General features: G+C 36.4%; 1 protein-coding gene across 2 annotated transcripts in view; it reads left to right on the forward strand.

Moving 5' to 3' along the window:
* Positions 1-19,907, forward strand: part of LOC140434527 (pyridoxal phosphate homeostasis protein) — a 62,708-nt gene that overhangs the window by 10,610 nt on the left and 32,191 nt on the right. The window contains exon 4 of one of the 2 annotated variants that reach the window (XM_072522862.1): positions 8,378-8,518. The exons of the other annotated variant lie outside the window; for it this stretch is intronic. Coding sequence (XP_072378963.1) covers positions 8,378-8,449 — 72 coding nt within the window. The 3' untranslated portion in view covers positions 8,450-8,518. Of the gene's footprint in view, positions 1-8,377; positions 8,519-19,907 lie in introns of those variants that run through there. 2 annotated transcript variants of the gene reach the window in all.

Below are 19,907 nucleotides of genomic sequence, written 5' to 3' on the forward strand. Positions count from 1 at the left end.
CGGCGACATCGCTTCGTTGGAAGACAAAGTTTCTAACGAGATTTCTTCGCTGGAAAGCAAAGTCTCTGCTAACATCTCTTCGGAAATCTCTAAAGTCACTTCTGAGATGTCTGCCCTGGACGATAGAATATCTTCATTAAAAAACCAAGTTGCTGCCGATATGTTAGCCTTCGAAGAAAAGATATGGAAAGAGATGGAAAAGAAGATGGAGGAAACAGGGACAGCAGAGAGAGGTAACAATCCGATTACAGTGGAGATAAAAGAAGACGAGACGAAATGTAAGTTGGAGACACGGCCGAAATTTGAAGGAAGTGGAGGTTCTATTCATGTTAAAGTCCCAACTTTCGACGGAAAATCATCATGGAACAACTACATGAAACAGTTCGAATCAGCCGCAAGAGCGAATGGATGGTCTGAAAAAGAAAAGGCTGTAAACCTGACTATCGCTCTTCGAGGAGATGCCTTAGATGTGCTTCAGACCATAGCCGTAGAGGAGACCGATGATTTCGAACAACTGAAGAAGAGGTTAAATATGCGATATGGCCACGAACATTTGGAGCATGTATATCAGTCACAGCTTAAAAATCGTAGACAGAAGAAAGATGAGGCTCTTCAAGAATATGAGGTAGATATTGCCAGATTAGTACGATATGCTTATCCAACAGCTCCCGAAGACATGATGGAAAAATTGGCCGTTCAAACGTTTATTGATGGTCTTCGTGATCATGAAATGCAGAGAACACTGCGATTAGCTCGTCACAAAACGCTGGTTGATGTCTTATCCGCCGCCCTCGAATACGAGTCAGCTACGCAGGCCTCTGGCGGGTACAGTAAAGTTAGGACTGTAAAAGAGGAAGGAGACGAAGATAAACTTGACCAGCTCTTTAATTTGATGAAAAGCATGACATGCAAGAAAAAGAAGACCATAAAATCAAGAAACTCACCATCAGGAAAACCAGAACGAGTCAACCTTAGGGAGGCAGCTTCGACCCGGAACTCTTCCAAAGACCCTCTCATACTAATAGCTTCTTTGAAATGTCGTGAAGATAGTGTATATGTAGATGGAGACATAAATGGTAAAAAGCATACGTTGTTGGTGGATACCGGAGCGACCAGAACCATTATACGCCCGACAGTTATAAACAGCCGAAAGAAACTGTTACCAACGAGGTTGCGACTTCGGACCGCTACAGGTGAAAATGCCAACATTCATGGAGAAATCCAGGTACAATTGGGAATTGGGACAGAAAAGTTTGTCCATACTGTTATAGTTGCTGACATCGAAGAGGATGTTATATTAGGAATGGACGTAATGAATATGCATGGATTCCAATTGGATTTTAAGAATAAGGTAATCAAAGTTGGCAACGAGGAGGTATTTCTCCATCCACATAATGACAACACTGTGCAAGCAGCCATTACAGAAGATACAGTCGTGCCTGCGAGAAGCGAAACGATCATAGTAGCGCGGCTACAGGGATTTGTGGACGAAGGGAGACCTGTTATGATGGAGCCTTGGAACCACGACGATGAGGTTGGCCGTGGAATCATAATTGGAAAGGAATTGGTGACTTCGGCTAAGGAAATTCCTGTGAGACTTATCAATGTCAACGACTACCCAGTGACCATAAAGAAAGAGACAAAAGTAGGAACTTGTGTACCTGTGACATCCATAATCCGTCAGGCGACAACATCTGATAATTCCAACGACAAATTCGACCAAATGGTTGCAGTTGCAGGACAGTCTCTAAATCAGATGGAGAAAAGGAAATTAAGGGAATTTCTTCGGCAGTATCGTGATATTTTCGTACCGAAAGGAGGAAAGACGGGAAGAACTACCGTTGTTAAGCATAAAATTGATACTGGTAATGCTAAGCCAATTCGTCAAACAGCTCGACGATTACCACAGGCGAAGAGAGAGGAAGCTGAAACGATTGTTGAGGAAATGAAGAAAGACGGGGTGATAGAACCTTCTACGAGCCCATGGGTCTCTCCGGTGGTCCTGGTTAAGAAGAAAGACGGAACGACGAGGTTCTGTGTGGATTACCGTTTGCTGAACAACGTTACCAAGAAAGATAGTTATCCTCTGCCTCGGATCGATGACACATTGGACACATTGGCTGGAAGTAAATTGTTTTCTACTTTAGATTTGAAGTCTGGATACTGGCAGGTAGAAATGGACCCAGTCGATAAAGAAAAGACAGCCTTCACCACAGGATCTGGATTGTGGCAATTCAACGTTATGCCATTTGGACTTTGTAATGCTCCTGCGACATTTGAGAGGCTTATGGAAAATGTGTTGAGAGGGTTATCTTGGAAAACATGCCTGGTTTATTTAGATGACATAATCGTCTTGGGGGAGACATTCGAAGATCATTTGAGGAATTTAGAAAACGTTTTTAATCGACTTAAAGCTGCCCAATTGATGCTAAACCCCAAGAAGTGCCAGCTATTTCAAGGTAAAGTCAATTATCTGGGTCATATAGTCAGTAAAGAAGGAGTGGCCGTGGATAAGGGAAAAATCGATTCCATTAAGGAGTGGCCAAAACCAACTGACAAACATCAAGTGAGAAGTTTTCTTGGACTATGTATTTACTACCGGAGGTTTATTAAGGAGTTTGCAGATATCGCTAAGCCATTAACGCGACTTACGGAGGAAGCAAGAGATTACCGCTGGGATACAGACTGCCAAAATGCCTTTGAGACCTTGAAAAAGCATTTAATAACAGCACCAATTTTAGGGTATCCACTGCCAGAAGGAGAGTTCATCTTAGATACAGATGCAAGTAATGTGGGAATTGGAGGAGTGCTGTCTCAGATTCAAGGAGGACAGGAACGAGTCCTCGGATATTTTAGTAAAGTTCTTTCAAAACCTGAGCGGAATTATTGCGTCACGAGAAGAGAACTTCTAGCAGTAGTTAAATCAGTAGAGCACTTCTATCAATACCTCTATGGCAGAAAGTTTCTAATCCGAACCGACCATGCCGCCCTTAAGTGGTTGATGCAGTTTAAGAATCCAGAGGGTCAGATAGCCAGGTGGATCGAACGACTCCAAGAATACGATTTTAAGATTGAGCACCGAGCCGGAGTTAGCCACAGAAACGCTGATTCTCTTTCCAGACGGCCATGCCCAGCAGAGTGTCCCCACTGCAACAAAACGGAATCCAAGGAAGCAGCAGTGCTAAGAACGACGATTGTCAACGACGACTGGACGCCTACTAAGATAAGGGAAGAACAAGAGAGAGATCCAGTTATACAGAAAATCCGAAAATGGAAAGAGGAAAACCGTCGACCACCTTGGCAGGAAATATCAAACCTATGCTCAGTAGTTAAGACGTATTGGGCCCAGTGGGACTCATTTATCATCGAAGATGGCTTGCTTAAACGAGTCCTGGAAAATGATGACGGTTCAGAGAAGAGAAGACAGTTGGTGATCCCAAAGAGCAGAATAGCCGAAGTACTTCGTCAGTTACACGACAGTCCATCGGGAGGGCATTTTGGTGTAAGGAAAACCCTTCAGCGAATTCGGGAACGGTTTTATTGGATGAACAGTTCCGACGACGTAAAAGACTGGTGTAAGAAATGTACTATTTGTGCTACGAGTAACGGGCCTCACCGGAAAAGGAGAGCTCCTATGAGACAATATAATGTTGGAAGCCCGTTTGAAAGAATAGCTTTGGACATTGCAGGGCCATTTCCAGAAAGTGAAAATGGGGGCAAGTACATGTTGGTAGTAATGGATTACTTCACTAAGTGGGTCGAGATTTACGCACTTCCAGACCAGAAGGCCGCCACCGTTGCAGATAAGTTGATCCAAGAATATATCAGCCGATTTGGAGTGCCTTTGGAGATCCATAGTGACCAAGGCAGGAACTTCGAAAGTGATCTATTCCAAGGAATATGTGATAGACTAGGCATGAAGAAAACAAGAACTACCGCGTATCATCCGCAATCGGATGGTATGGTAGAACGAATGAATAGGACAGTTGGCAAGTATTTGACAAAGATGGTGTCCAATCATCAGCGAGACTGGGTCCAATACCTTCCGTTCTTTACAATGGCCTACAGATCTGCTGTTAACGAATCAACGGGCCAGACACCAGCCAGAGTCCTATTCGGACGCGAAATGCGACTACCTTGTGATCTAGAATTTGGGTGTCGACCTGGAGAAGATGTAGCAGGTGAAGATTATGTGATCGAATTACGAAGAAGAATGGACGATGTACATGAGTTGGTCCGTTCCCACCTTCAGATCGCTAGCGACCGAATGAAGAAACGGTACGATACACAAGCCGGAAAGGGTTGCTTTAAGAAGAACGACAAAGTATGGCTGTATAATCCCAAGAAGCGAAAAGGTTGTTCTCCCAAATTGCAGCAGTTTTGGGAAGGTCCATACCTCATCATGGAGAAGATCAACGATGTCATCTACCGAATAAGCAAGATTCCGAGGGGAAAGCCGATGATAGTACACCATAACCGGTTGGCATCTTTCGAAGGTGACCACGACGTAGATGAAGAAGTGGAAGTAAACCAAGTCCAAGATGTGTTTGACCTCACGTTTGAGGAATTCATGGGTGCCTATGGAGGTACCGGTAAAGCGAGACATGGTGTTACCACTGAAGAAAAGCAAGATCTACTCGAGCTCCCCGATGACTACTCGCTGGCCCTTACCATCCCGGCCAGTATCAAAGACGCACCAGGGTTGGCATCCGTCTTTCGAAGGAAGTTTGGTCGAGTTGCAGAACTTCAATGCCAAGTGCCAGCTCCCGGTAAAACCTTGAAACTCCAAGATGCATCACGTTACCTTTTCTACCTGGTAACAAAAGACACTGCCCGTGACCAACCTACCTACCGAGATGTATGGGAAGCCTTACTTCAATTGAGAGGGCACGTACTAGAGTCCGACGTGCAAAAGTTAGCCATGCCAAAGTTGGAGTGCCGCCAATTAGATTGGAGGGTTATCCGAAATATGGTGGAGGAGATCTTTAAAGAAACCGAAGTCCAGGTGTTAGTCTGTTGCAATCCGCATAGTTACTGGTGCGGAGAGAAAACCGTCCCTTGTCATTTTTATACAACTGGAAGTTGTAAAAGAGGGTCCAGTTGCCGATACCAGCATACCGTTCCAGTTCTAGTCCCAACAAGGTTCCAGGAGGAACCATCTTTTGAGAGGGGGGCAATGTTACGTAAAAATATGAGTCATAGTTTTAACCTTTAAAACATGTTTTTAATCTAATATGTTGTAGAGTTTACGAGAGGCCTCGATTTACCTGAGCGACCTTCCAGAAGCGATGCGAGGGAAATCCAGTTTGCCGTTACCGTTTCGCCATCGAAGGTTTTAGACTATTCGAGATAACGGCACTGGTATATAATAACGGAACTTTATTTGGAAGGGACAGTTAATAAAGAAGATTCGCGCTCGTGGTATTATTGTTACGCTCGCCTACTAATAAATTATTGTATATGTAGTGATAAATAAACTTATATAAATGATCGTGCCTTTTAATAAATTAAAGTAGGAACAATATAATAAATTAGTAAAGACATTATAAATTAAAGACATAACAATTAATAAATTCACAACAATACTTTCCAAGCTGTTTTATTTCCTTATAAAATAGTAATGTAACCACATTAAAGTATTACTTCTTGCATAAATAAGGCATAATACAGTGAGAACAACAAATGTACTGAGGAAGAAGTTTAATTAACAATGTGTATTCCTTTGAATAGCATATTCTTCAATATCTCAAATATTAAAACTACTAATTTCGGAATGTGCCATATCCATAAAACTAGAGCTGATACAAAAAAATGGAATCCATATTTCGATTTATCGCCCCTAATATAGTAAAAATCAGCTTAAAGACTCACGGCACCAAAAAAAAATTTTTTTCTGTGGGCCTGTCATTCGAGCTATAAATATCTTCATCAGAATCACTGTTTGCTGCGTCATCACTCAATTTAAGTACGATTTGATCAAAAATTGCATCAAGTAAAGATTCTGTTGACACAAAGGTATCCCCAATTGAAACGACTGTATCTCAATTGTTTTCCATTGTTTAACAGGAATTGTATCCAAAAACGCATTTTAATTTGAAACGTGACATTTCTTGAACTGCTGTGCAGGTCTTACCACACTCTTGTATATTTTTTCTTTCTGCTTTTCCTCGATTTTTCGATCACAGAGTACCCTGCTCATTCGCGTCCAAGTAAACCAACCAGCCGGTATCCTGTGGGCAATTTCTCGATCTAGTGTATCATTTTCCGTTATGTAAAACCCAAGGTATTTAAATTATCCTACTCGTCCTAGTTTTTCTCAAACAATTTGATCTCCCTAATCATTCCTGTTCCTCCCAGCCACAGATACTCCGTTTTCGAATTGCTAATCTTAAGTCCTCCTTCTTCGATAGCACTTCTCTAATCCTTCAACATTTCGTTGGTTTCTTTCTTTGATAAAATGAAAAAGCAAGTCGTTTAATAGAGATCGAAATCCAAATTTACTATTATATTAAACAGAATTTGATGTACTTACAGTTTTATTTATATTTTTTCTTGAATTACTCGTTGTTGCGGCACTTAGCTTTTCACTAGGTTCAATTAATTTATTACACTGGCAACCTTCTAAATTATAGATTAATGCACGGAGCACTATACTACACATCATCATGGCAGTACGATTTTCTCTTGCAAAACATGATATTTTTAAGTAAAACGAGAAAATACTTCTAACATGATGTGTGATATCTTCCTTTTTCATTCACACTTACTGGTTATTTCACACTTATATTTTTTAATGTTTATCGATTAAAAGTAACTATTTTGTTATCACTTTTATTACAAATCATGATATATTATATTATAGATTCTATTAATGAAGAGATTAATATTGGTTAGGTCGTCTAATCTTGCAAGACCCATCCTACCACAATACGCTTCAACTTAGCCAACTTGAGTACATTTTCGCACTTATGTTATCCCGACCATCTCATCATCATCAATCAGTCAATCGTGTCCTCGGCTTCTTTTATAGTTTCTGGACCTCTATGTCATAATAAGTCTTGTCCACCGTCCATCTTGCGTTCTGGCTAAGTGCCCTACCCAGTTCCACTTAAGCGTCGGGGTTCTTTCGATGATGTCTTGAACTCTGATCTTTGCCTGATTTGTTGGTTTGTTATGTGGTCTTGAAGGCTCACGTTCAGCATTGTACGTTCCATGGCTCGTTGTGTAACTCTGAGTTTATTTGCAGATTTTTGCGTGAGTGTTAAAGTCTCTGCTCCATAAGTTTGTACAGGCAAAACACATTGGTTATAAACCTTTCGCTTGAGACACATGGGAATTGAACTTTTTAGAATATGGCTTAATTTGCCAAATGCTGCCCATATCAGGCCTATTCGCCTCTGTATTTGATGTGTTGGATTGTCTCTGCTTATTTTGATCTCGTGTCCCAGATATTTATAAGTGTCTGTTTGTTGTATGGTATTATTGTCTATAGTTATATTTCCACTCATTACGAGATTTGTCATAAGTTTGGTTTTCTCAAAGTTTATCTTTAATTCTGCTCTTTCAGACAGACTTTTAAGCGAATGTATCATAGGAACTGTATCCTGTAAGTTATCTGTCATTAATACAACATCATCTGCAAACCTTAGATGATTTAATCTTTCTCCATCTTTATTGATGCCCTTATATTGCCATTGAGTGTTCTTAAATATTGACTCCAGAGCGCAGTGAACAATTTTGGTGAAATATTATCTCCTTGTCTAACTCCTCGACGTAAGCTGAATTTTTCTGTGTCTTCGTGTACTCGTATACTTGATGTAGCGTTCTCGTAGATGTTTTTGATTAGTGTCGTGTACCTGTAATCTATTCGGCTTTGATTTAGGGCTTCCAGTACTGACAAACTCTATAGAATCAAAAGCCTTCTCGTAATTGACAAATGCAAGAACCAGTGGTATGTTGTACTCGATGCACTTTTCTATTAAGATCTTTATGGTATGCAAATGGTCATTTATGCCATATCCTGTCCTGAAGCCTGCCTGTTCCTTGGGCTGATAGAAATCAAGTTTAGGTGTTAATCTCTTTGTTAAGATTTTCATAAAGAGTTAGTACATATGTGTCAAGAGGCTGATGGGTCTATATACCGACCACCTGGCAGGTATAAAATCCAAGTAAAATGACTTGCTTTTGAAAATGTGTTTTTAAACGAAATCTAAGATAGATTTCATTTTGAAATACCACCATTCATACTTAGTATCAGACTGACAGTACCTTAAAAAAACTTCTAAGAACCAGCGTTTTTCTAGTTTCATAAGTTTCAAGTTTTTCACAATTTGTGTGAAATAGTTAATAGAAGTAACTAACCACATTTGTTTTCCAGGTTGAAATAGGTAGTACAAATGTGCGAGTTGGATCATCGATATTTGGTTATAGAGCACCTAAGCATTCTTAGAATCTTTGTAACATTTTTGTATGTATGTTATAACTTTTATTGAAAATAAATGCCGTTGATTTAAATTTTGATGTTCGTTTTCTTATTTATTTACTAAATTGACTAAGAATAATCAAGTGTAAGATTTTTTTTGTATATTAACCACTGAATGTTTTATTTAATGGTCACACTAACATTACAATATGCATTTTTTATGAGGAATCTTCCAATATGCTTTTAATATGGGAGCAAAGGAAACAACTAAAACTGTAGTTATTTCTCAGAACCTATCAGTAACAAAGTTGCCGTAGAATGGAAAATAACAGATTAGTTTAAAGGGGTAAATATGTTGGCAGAAGAAATACAAAAAGAAACAAAATTAATAGATTTGCCGGATGTTTTAATCATAAAAAATAGAAAAGCAAATTTTTAACAGTGGATGTAAAAGCAAAATCTTCGAGAATATCACTACTTTAGTGTCAACCCAAGCATAACAAAACTATACTCCAAAGTACGACATCATAAGATGTGGCAACATGGCGGAATACAGCACACACGTTGATAATGCTGCATTAAATAAAATGTGTCTAAAGTGTTCAAAAAAAGTTGTAAGTGCTTTAACTTGTATAAAATGCAATAGTTTTTATCATCCTGGTTGTGCAAAACCTTTAAATCATGTGAAATACATAATTAAAAGTGACATTGTTTGCTGTGAACTAGAGGATATGTCTAACCTTAAATTGGACGATGATTTCCTAAGTGCTATTCAGCAGGTTTCGATTGACAATAAGGTAGATATAAAAATATTTAATTATATTATTAAACAAAAAGACCTTATTATTAATGGTCTGCATCAACAAATAAAGGTATTAACAGACCAAATCAACTTTTTATATCCCAGTAAAAAAGGAAATCTCATGTTTATCAATGAAGATAAAAACCTGAGGATAAACAAGTATTTGCTCAAAGCAACAAATTATAAAATATTCATACAGAAAACCATAACAGCGTTGCCAAAGGTTCTCAAAAATCTCAAATTACTATAAAACAAACTTCCAGTGTTATTTTAGAAGCCGAAACTGTTGCAAAATGTAACAAGTATATTAGTTTAAACCAAGATATAATACCTGAGTCGGAAGAAAGTCATTGGCCAAACTGTTTCTCGGAAAAAGTCCAGAAGAAAAAAAAGTCCAGTAGACCCATCAATGTCTGAAAATTTATTGAAAGTAATATAGAACCATTTTCCCGAGGCTAGGAGTAGCCCTCTGAAGTCAAAGTTTCCAGACCAGTATTCATCCTTTAAAGTGAGTATTTATAACCAACATTTTGAGAAAGCTTTGGACCCTAGCATATGGCCCCAAGGTGCATAATGTGCGGCGTGTTTTTGTGAAGAAGATGCCTTACTTCAAATAGTATAAATCAATCTCAAAAGTTGACCGTTTATCACTTAAATTTTAGTAGTTTGAGGTACAAAATTCAATATTTGGAGGAATTGACGGTTTCTCTAAATTACCCAGAAGTATTTTGTGTTAGTGAAGTGTGGTGTGATAAACATGAAATTTTAAATTTGTTCTTGGACTCTTATGTATTAAGCGATTTCTTCCATCGTTCAGACTCAGGTGGGGGAGGGGTCGCAATATTTGTAAATGTAAGTTGTGCTTTTACTATTAAAAACTGTTCGGTTGCTAAGATTGATAAAATATTTGAGTATGCCTTGATTGATTTGGAATATCAAAATAACATTATAACTGTTGGCTGTTTTTACTGATCATCAAAAGATACACAAACTTTCATAAATAATATGGACGAAATGTTATCAGAAATATTAAATGAACGATTTGAACCTTTGGCGAGGTTGGACGTATTTAATTACCAGTCTAATCGCACCTAGTTTTTGTGCTTTTATTTATATCCACTTAATAATTAAAGTGTTGTGTTATTATAAATAAAAATTAGTGAACTTATTGGAGAAAATCTGTAAGTAATTTTAATCTAATTAGATACTTACTTCACAACAAGTTCATATTGTTTATATTACCTGATGTCATTAAAAAACGAAAATGGATGATGTTAATAGTCCAGGGGCGTCGAGGCCCCAAACGTTATTGACATCACATAAAACTTCTTCATATTCTGTAGCGTTAATCAATTCAACGCCAAAATTCCCATCCAAGAAACAAGCTATTTTATATAATGCTCTGGAAAACGCCAAACTTGAGGAATATCTACTTGCACTGGGAAAAATTATAGAACCAAGATATATTATTTTTTCATCACGAATTTCAAATCACCGTATTTGTATTTACCTAGCTAGTGAAGAATTAGTAGAAACAGTCATGAATGCTGACAACGGAAGAATAACCATCAATCAACAAATAATTTTTGCTCGACGCTTAATTACACCAAATGAAAGATTACTGATCTCTAATGTTTGCCCTAGTATTCCTCACACTTTCATAGAATCTGAACTTAAAAAGTTAGGCCTCAATTTATTAACTCCAATTAATTTTTTACGAATAGGTACAACAAACCCAGAATATAGACATATACTGAGCTTTCGGAGACATACATTTATCTCTCCTTTAGAAGCTACATTAATTCCTCCCTCAATTGTCATAAACCACGAACAAACATCTTATCGTATTTTCTTATCTTTAGAAAAACAGATGTGTTACTATTGTAAACAATCTGACCATTTTGTAGCAAACTGTCCATCCTGTACAAATCCAAATCAAAACTTAACAACAACAGTGCCAACTACTACTATAAATACAGTAGTTAATACTCTTCCACATGACGTCCCGATCACTTCAGCATCTTCAGCGAATTCCTTTTCCTTACAATCTTCGACTAGACCTTCTTCATTAACTACACCAATATTAACGGCATCCCAAATATCACCCTCAACATCATTCCCAAGTTCTCAAACTACATGCACAGATACAAATATAACAACTACCCAGTTATCAACAACACCTAATGTTTCACAACCTCATACATCAATCACAAACTCTTCCTCAACACTAGCATGCCCTGCCAATAGCATATCAATAGATACCACTGATACACTTGAAATAACTAATACACCTAGTAAAGAAGTAAACACAGCTAAGCGCAGCCTTGACGAAATTTTATCCCCACCTTTACAAGAACCTAAAGAAAATTTTACAAAACCAATACAAAAACTTACTCGACAACTAAAACCTCAGCTCGATAGCGACTCCTCCATAGAACCTTCTACATAAGCTCACGTTCAAGTCTATTTTTACAGTGGAATTTGAACGGTTATTATACCCGTTTAGAAATGTTACAATTAATAATTGCTCAAAATTCACCTTATATAATTTGTCTACAAGAAACTCATTTTAAAAATAACAAAATTCATAATTTGAGAAATTATACAAGCGTATCTAAAATTAGGCAAAATCAAGAACATGCCAGTGGTGGAGTTTCAATTTTTATCGAGAATTCCTATGAATATTGCAGTATTCCTCTAATAACAAATCTAGAGGCTGTAGCGGTGTGCTTAGTAGGTCCACTAAAAGTTAACATCTGCAGTCTTTACATCGCACCTAATTCTGATCCAAGTATAGCAGATATTTCTAATCTTTTATGTCAGATTCCTACACCTCGAATTATACTGGGAGATTTTAATGCGCATAATTCATTATGGGGCTCAAAAAAATTGACAAAAATGGGAAGAAAAATAGAAAATATCCTAAATAATCTCAATTTAAATCTACTTAATGACGGCAGGAATACTCGATATAATGCAGCAACAGGAGAGTTTTTAGCAATTGATTTGTCAATTTGTGAACCAAACTTGCAACCTAGTTTATCTTGGGACACTTTACCTGATCTATATGGAAGTGGTCACTTTCCCATCTTAGTTAACAATCTGTTGTACCATAAGCACAATACACACATCACCAAATGGTCCTTAAATAAAGCCAACTGGACTCTGTTCTCAACATTGATTTCTTCATCAGCTATGAATCTTAGAGAAATGTTAGACTCAGAACAAGATATTAACGAGAAAACATTATTTTTCAATAAAGTCATCATTGATGCAGCGAATAAATCCATTGGAAAAACAGCTTTTCATCCAAAACATTCACCTGTACCGTGGTGGAACGATGCGTGCAAACAGGCAATAAGGGAATCTAAATCGGCTTTTAATAGATATAAACGATATAAAACTACTGAAAATCATTTGGAATTTAAAAGAATAAGAGCTAAATGTAGATTTATTATTAAAAAAAGCAAGCAAGAGTCATGGCAAAAGTTTGTTTCAGAAATCAATAGATCTACTCCAATTGGTCAAATCTGGAACATGATTAGAAGTATATCTGGAAAAATTCACAACACTCTATAAAGTACTTAATAAAAGACAATTAGACATTTACGTCCGAATGCAGTATATCTGAAATAATGGCAAATCAATATTGTACCGCTTCTAGTGATGAAAGCTATTCAATAGAATTCTTAAATAAAAAACGATTTGAAGAAAATAAAGGAATACCAATAATCAATGACACTTCACCAATAAACAATCCTATAAGCTTGACTGAACTTATTGAAACTCTTAACTCCGTTAGAAATACTAGTCCAGGACCAGATAATATACCTGTGCTTTTTCTACAGAACCTACCACTAGTAGGCCAAGAACTATTATTGCAACTATTCAATTTTATATGGATCAATAAAGTATTCCCACACATATGGCACTCGTCAATCATAGTTCCAATACACAAACCAGGTAAACCTAAATTTGAAGCAAAATCCTATAGACCAATCTCTCTCACGAATGCAATGTGTAAGTTGTTAGAAAAGATCATTGCCAATCGACTCATGTGGTATATTGAATATAAACGTCTTATTATACCCGAACAAAGTGGATTTAGGAAAAATAGATCAACATTAGATAACTTAATATCATTGGAATCAGAAATTCACGAAGCATTTATATGTAATCAAGAATGTTTAGCCATATTCTTTGATGTAAAAAAGGCTTTTGATACAGTATCGCGCTACGATATTTTAACCACACTCCACAATTGGAAGATTCACGGTAACATGTTTGCTTTTATTTCAAACTTTCTACGGCAACGATATTTCCAAGTTCGAATCAATAACCATTTGTCTGAATCTAAATTACAGAAAAATGGAATTCCACAGGGCTCGAATCTAAGCGTAGCACTATTTTTAATTGCTATTAACAATGTTGTGTCGGACTGCAATGGCACAATTAAAAGTTTTTGTATGCTGATGATCTGGTAATTCTAGCAAGAAATAAAAACATATTATCGGCTCATAATCGTATTTCTGCAGCTCTTAAGTCGATAGAATCGTGATCTAACAATATTGGGCTCCAGTTTTCCAACACAAAAACAAAAGCTATACATTTTTCACGAAAATCAAATCCACAAAAGCTCCCAAATCTAATTTTAAACAATTCTCCCATAGAATATACAAAAGAAATAAAATTCCTATGAATGCATCATCATCATCATCATTCATTCTTCGCTTATCCACTGCTGGACATAGATCTCCCTCATAATTTTCCATCTATTTCGATCTTGTGCCTCTTGCATCCAATTCCTATGACAACGTGTTAGATCGTCAGTCCAACGTGTTGGTGGACGACCTCTACTTCGGTAGGCATAATCTCTTGGTCTCCATTCCAGTATCCGCTTTGTCCATCTATTGTCTGTCATTCGAGCCACGTGACCTGCCTAGTTCCATTTTAGTATTGCTACTCTCTCTACTGCATCAGCCACTCCTGTTCTTTGTCGTAGCTGGCGATTTGGGATCTGACAATAGATGGATCTAGATCCATCTATTGTCTGTCATTCGAGCCACGTGACCTGCCTAGTTCCATTTTAGTATTGCTACTCTCTCTACTGCATCAGCCACTCCTGTTCTTTGTCGTAGCTGGCGATTTGGGATCTGGTCTCGTAGTGAAACGCCCAACATAGCACGCTCCATCGCCCTTTGACACACACGGATCTTTTGAACTGTTCTCCTTGTCATGGTCAACGTTTCAGCACCGTAAGTTAACACTGGCAAAACACACTGATTAAACGTTTTTCTTTTAAGGCATATTGGTATATCAGACGATTTGAAAATATGGTTCAGCTTGCAGAAGGCTGCCCAAGTCAGTCTTATACGACGGAGAAGCTCAACGGTTTGGTTATCTTTTCCTATGCGAATCTCATGACCTAGGTATTTATAGGCCATTACCTGGTCTATGGATCTTGTTCCTACGCATGTTATGGCGAGCACGCCACTGTGTGTGTGTGTGTGTGTGTTTTATCTCAATATTCAGACTACTTAGAAGATGATAAACATCCACGCTGAGTATCTCGAGGTGTTTACGATATTATCAAGAACTATGAGAGGTTTTTAGGATAGTTTGTAATTCTTAAGTTAGCATAGTCTTATACCCTAAACTGTTAACATCTAAATAAATTTGTGCATTTCATTCAAAGTTACGTTATTTAATTCTCCAACGAACACATATCATTTTATAGAGAATAAAAGTAGCGCAGTCAGTAGAATTTCCAATTAGAAAAAGTAAAGCCTTTTTTAAATCGATTTTTATCGTTAATTGGAAAATTGGAGAATTAGTGACTTAGTATTTGAGTTCCGAGTGTAAGGCCACGAGGAAGGAAAACTGAATGAACCCGTAAGCAACTTCGAAGAATTCCAAGTGTAAGGCCACTTGTTGTGTAAAGCCACAAAGTAATTCGGAAGTTCTGGGGAGGCGCAACTAGCAACTTCGTGAAATCTTCTCAACCGGCTTTAGTGAAAAGCCACTCGACCCTGGAAACGGTGAAGCATTTCCACAGAAGAAGCAACATCTCGGCTACCATTCCGACTACATACAGTTTAGAATTTCGACCAGTTCCAGTGTAAACCCAGTTGATCCAGAAGGTACAACGTTCTTCACCCGTTCTCTACCCGTTCCAGTGTAAATCCACTTGATCTGAGACGCTGCAACGTTTTCGACCAGTTCCGGTGTAAAGCCACGTTCTCACGGAAATACTTGAGGTTAGTCGAATTATATTAATTTTTTATTTGTTTTCATTTTTTTTATTTACTCTCTTTCGCAATTTTCAAACTTTTAAGCTATCATATCTAGTATTTGCATTTTTTTTAATTGTTTAATTTATTTTTGATAATACAATGGCAACTAACGACGTAACAGCAACTACGCCAATAATTTCCGCTACCACTTCTAATAATTATATTAATTGTGACAAAGCTATCAAGCTTATAAATGTTTTTGATGGGTCCTCTTCAAAATTACATTATTTTATAGATTCTGTTGATTTCATTTTTGCAAAATTTGACCCAGCGGAATTGCAAATTTTTCCTTTTATTGTAAAAAGCAGGTTAGAGGGAAAAGCTCTTGATTTCATTGGCTCGAAAGAATTTTCGACATGGCAAGAGATAAAAAATGCTCTCCTTTCTCAGTTTGGTGAAAATTTGGATTTGCAGTGTCTAAATTTTGAGTTATGTCATTTTAAGCAACGTTCTAATGAAAAACCTACAAATTTCGTTGATAGAATTGAAAAACAATTAACAAGAATCAATAAAGTTATCAAATACGATTCAAATTTGAACAATGTTGAGAAAAAATGTTTAAATAATTTTCACAGTAAAACTGCAATTCTGACCGCTATTACGGGCATAAAAGAACCTTTGTGTCAAATGCTTCGCTCTTTAAATCCTAGTTCGTTAATTCAAATTAAGCAAATTTTAAACGATTATGAAAACCAACAATATTTCAAACAAACAAATGACAATTTTTCTAAATTAAATATAAATAATGACAATAAAATTTCTACACAAAAAACATTTTCTGATCCCGGTTCAACAAATCAATCGATAAATCCACCAATTAAATTAACCATTCCAAAGTGCACTGTTTGTCATAAATATGGACATAAAGCAGAAAAATGTTATCGTAAACCACAATCTCACAATGTTGTTCATAATACCTATTGCGACAACGATAGTTCAGAAAAAGAAATAGAAATCGAAGTTGATCAGGATTTCTTTAGAGCAAGTGCCGCTGACAACGTTACAGTTTACCAAGTAGCAAATAAACCGCTTCTTTACGCGCATATTAAAAATTTGAATATAAAATTATTAATTGATTCAGGGGCAGCTATATCAATATTGAAACCAGGTAAAATTTTAGACTCTTATCACTTTAATCATGAAAATTTTGAAATATTTGGTATTAATAACGAACCAATTCAAGTTACAAAGAGCGTAAACTTTAAGTTATTTTCGGGTGTTCAAAAATTCTATATAGTTGACATAAATTCTCCTTTTGATGGAATACTTGGTTATGATTTTTTAGAAAAGAATAAATGTGTTATTGACTTTGGTTTAAATACTTTATTTGCTAATCGCGAGGAAATCCCATTGTTTCAATCTGATCAGGAACATAATATACTTAGTCTAAATAATATACACGAACATCAAGTCCGAAGTAATAATGTTATTGACGTAACTGAAAAAATCGATACTATTGTAAGTAAACTAAAATTAGAAGCTCTGCCAAGAATTCGAAAAAACCGTGTCCATCAAAAACAAAATGAATATACCGAATTTGAGAATATTAAAACTAACTTAAATTTAAATAATTTCTCCTACTCTAATGAGCAAATCTTAGACGTTAACAATAAGAATATTTTATATCTATACGATGAGAATGACAGAAATGTATATCATTTCGAAAATTTCATTTTAATAATGTAAAACCATTTTATGATGCGATTAACTAAACGAAGTTGAAGTGTAACACGACAAGTAGTAGATATGAGCTTTAATTATCCATATTATAAAGGAATTTTAATCAATAATGACTGCAATATATAATTCGATTACCTTGTGGTACACTTCGTCTACGGCTTTCTCATAACAACAAAAGTAGAATAAGTTATTGCCGGTTGGTTTTTTTGTTCCATGAGGACCTACCTGCCCTGTACGGAGTATGAGAGGCTCTTCACTACAAGTCAAAACTTCGAAGCTGCAAAAGAAGCCCTTCTTGGACACCCCAGTTTCGGTCTTCAGGAGGGAGGTGTTATGGCGAGCACGCCACTGTGTGTGTGTGTGTGTGTGTGTGTTTTATCTCAATATTCAGACTACTTAGAAGATGATAAACATCCACGCTGAGTATCTCGAGGTGTTTACGATATTATCAAGAACTATGAGAGGTTTTTAGGATAGTTTGTAATTCTTAAGTTAGTATAGTCTTATACCCTAAACTGTTAACATCTAAATAAATTTGTGCATTTCATTCAGAGTTGCGTTATTTAATTCTCCAACGAACACATATCATTTTATAGAGAATAAAAGTCGCATATATCTTCGCTGACTATGAATGCAACTGGACTCAAAATTAAGTTGGACAAGTCATATACACTCGCTAAGAGTATCGTGCCATGAAATCTGTATCACATAAAAATTGGGGAGCAGATTTTCCAACTCTAATAAATTTATATAGAGCTTTAATTAGATTACAACTGGACTACGGATGTGTTGTGTATAACACCGCAAACCAAGCATTGCTTAAAACTTTGGATACTCTTCAGAGTTCAGCCGTTAGACGTTAGACTTGCTCTAGGAGCATATTGCACCAGTCCTGTGGACAGTCTACTCTGTGAAGCTGGAGAGCCACCCTTAAACCTAAGAAGAAAATACTTAACTCTATCGTATGTCTCGAGTATAAAATCTAACCCAAAAAATCCAGCTCTTCATCATGCTGTTGCTAACAGGTTCCAGGAGGTCTATCGAAAAAGAAATAGGGGTCCTGTACCTTTCTATGAACGAGCTAATAGATACTTATTCGATTTTGATATTGAACTACCTCCCATTTATCCTATCTGTGAAATAAATTTATGTTTTCCTTGGGTTGTTCCCTCTCCGCTTTGTAACCTTAAACTTACAGCATATAACAAAAATAACGTGATACCAAATTTTTTTAAAACTCACTTTCTCCATGTTCTCACGCAGTACAAAACTTACCATTTTATATACACGGACGCATCTAAGACCATAAATGGAGTAGGAGCATGCTTTGTGACATCCCATGAACATTCCATCTATAAATTGCCTCCTAAGACAAGTATTTTTACAGCAGAACTATTTGCCATCAATAAGGCCCTAACCTATATTCTAGAAAAAAAACTTCCCAAATCTCTTATAATATCTGATTCACTTAGTTGTCTGACATCAATTTCTCAGATTTATCCCTCTCATCCAACATTACAGCAGATTAAGTTAATTTTATACCGTATATACCAAAGCAATTTGACAGTAGAGTTCCTCTGGGTACCGTCACACGTTCGAATAGATGGTAACGAAAAGGCAGATAGTCTAGCTAGGTCCGCAGTAACCAATACAGCCGCATCAGTGGAAAATCTAACGGTGCATTTGGATTTAAAACCTTACTTAAAATCAAAATTGCACGATGTTTGGCAAAACCAATGGAATAGAAGCACCACTAAATTGATAGAAATAAAATCTTCCGTCCTTCCATGGAACTTCTGGCCTTCAAAGCGACAACATCAAGTCCTAATAACACGTCTCAGATTAGGACACATTTCTACAACACATGAATACTTGTTGAAGAAAGAAGAGGAACCAGTGTGTTTTGTTTGTGAATGTAAAGTGACAGTGAAGCACATTTTGATTGAGTGTCCAATATACTCAGTGGAAAGACTATATCATCACTTTCCAAAAACATTAAAAGAACTTTTAGGAGAATCTAAATACGTAGCTGACTTGATAGAATTCTTGAAAACTATAAACCTTTTCAATAAAATTTAATACAATACATCAATAATTAAAATATATATTGTATATTGATATTTTGTATATGCCTATGTATGTCTTTATCATTTTTGTATTTTTCTTATGCTAATAACCCTAAGTGGTTGAAGCAAAATAAATAAAAAAAAATATTAAATAAAAATAATATTATTTTCATCTGTGGTGACTTCAATATAAATTTTGATCCAAAGGTGCACAATATAGATGCATTAAGATTAAAAAATGTTTTTACCTCTTATGGTTTAAATCAATGTATTTTTGAATATACTAGAATACATAATGACTCTAAAACTGTGATTGATAATATTTTCTGCAATGTAAATATTAGTTTTTATCTTGTTCTGTTGTATATACCGATGTGAGTGATCATTTTTTACAGAAAGTTGAATACAACTTGAATGCTTCTTTTTCGGGGGATAATATTGTTTATAAACGTGATTTTAATAGCACTCTTAATATTAATTATTTTAATCAATTGCTCTCTAGGGAATCTTAATGCTTTCTAAACTCATATCTATCTTCGGATAACAAGTTTTGCATATTTTATAAAAAAAATTATGGAACTATTCGATAAAGCATTTCCTTTGCAAACGGTGGATACTAGACGATTTTCTAAACAGCCTAAAAA

The sequence above is a fragment of the Diabrotica undecimpunctata genome, chromosome 2 (assembly GCF_040954645.1).
Source record: "Diabrotica undecimpunctata isolate CICGRU chromosome 2, icDiaUnde3, whole genome shotgun sequence".
Lineage (NCBI taxonomy): Eukaryota > Metazoa > Arthropoda > Insecta > Coleoptera > Chrysomelidae > Diabrotica > Diabrotica undecimpunctata.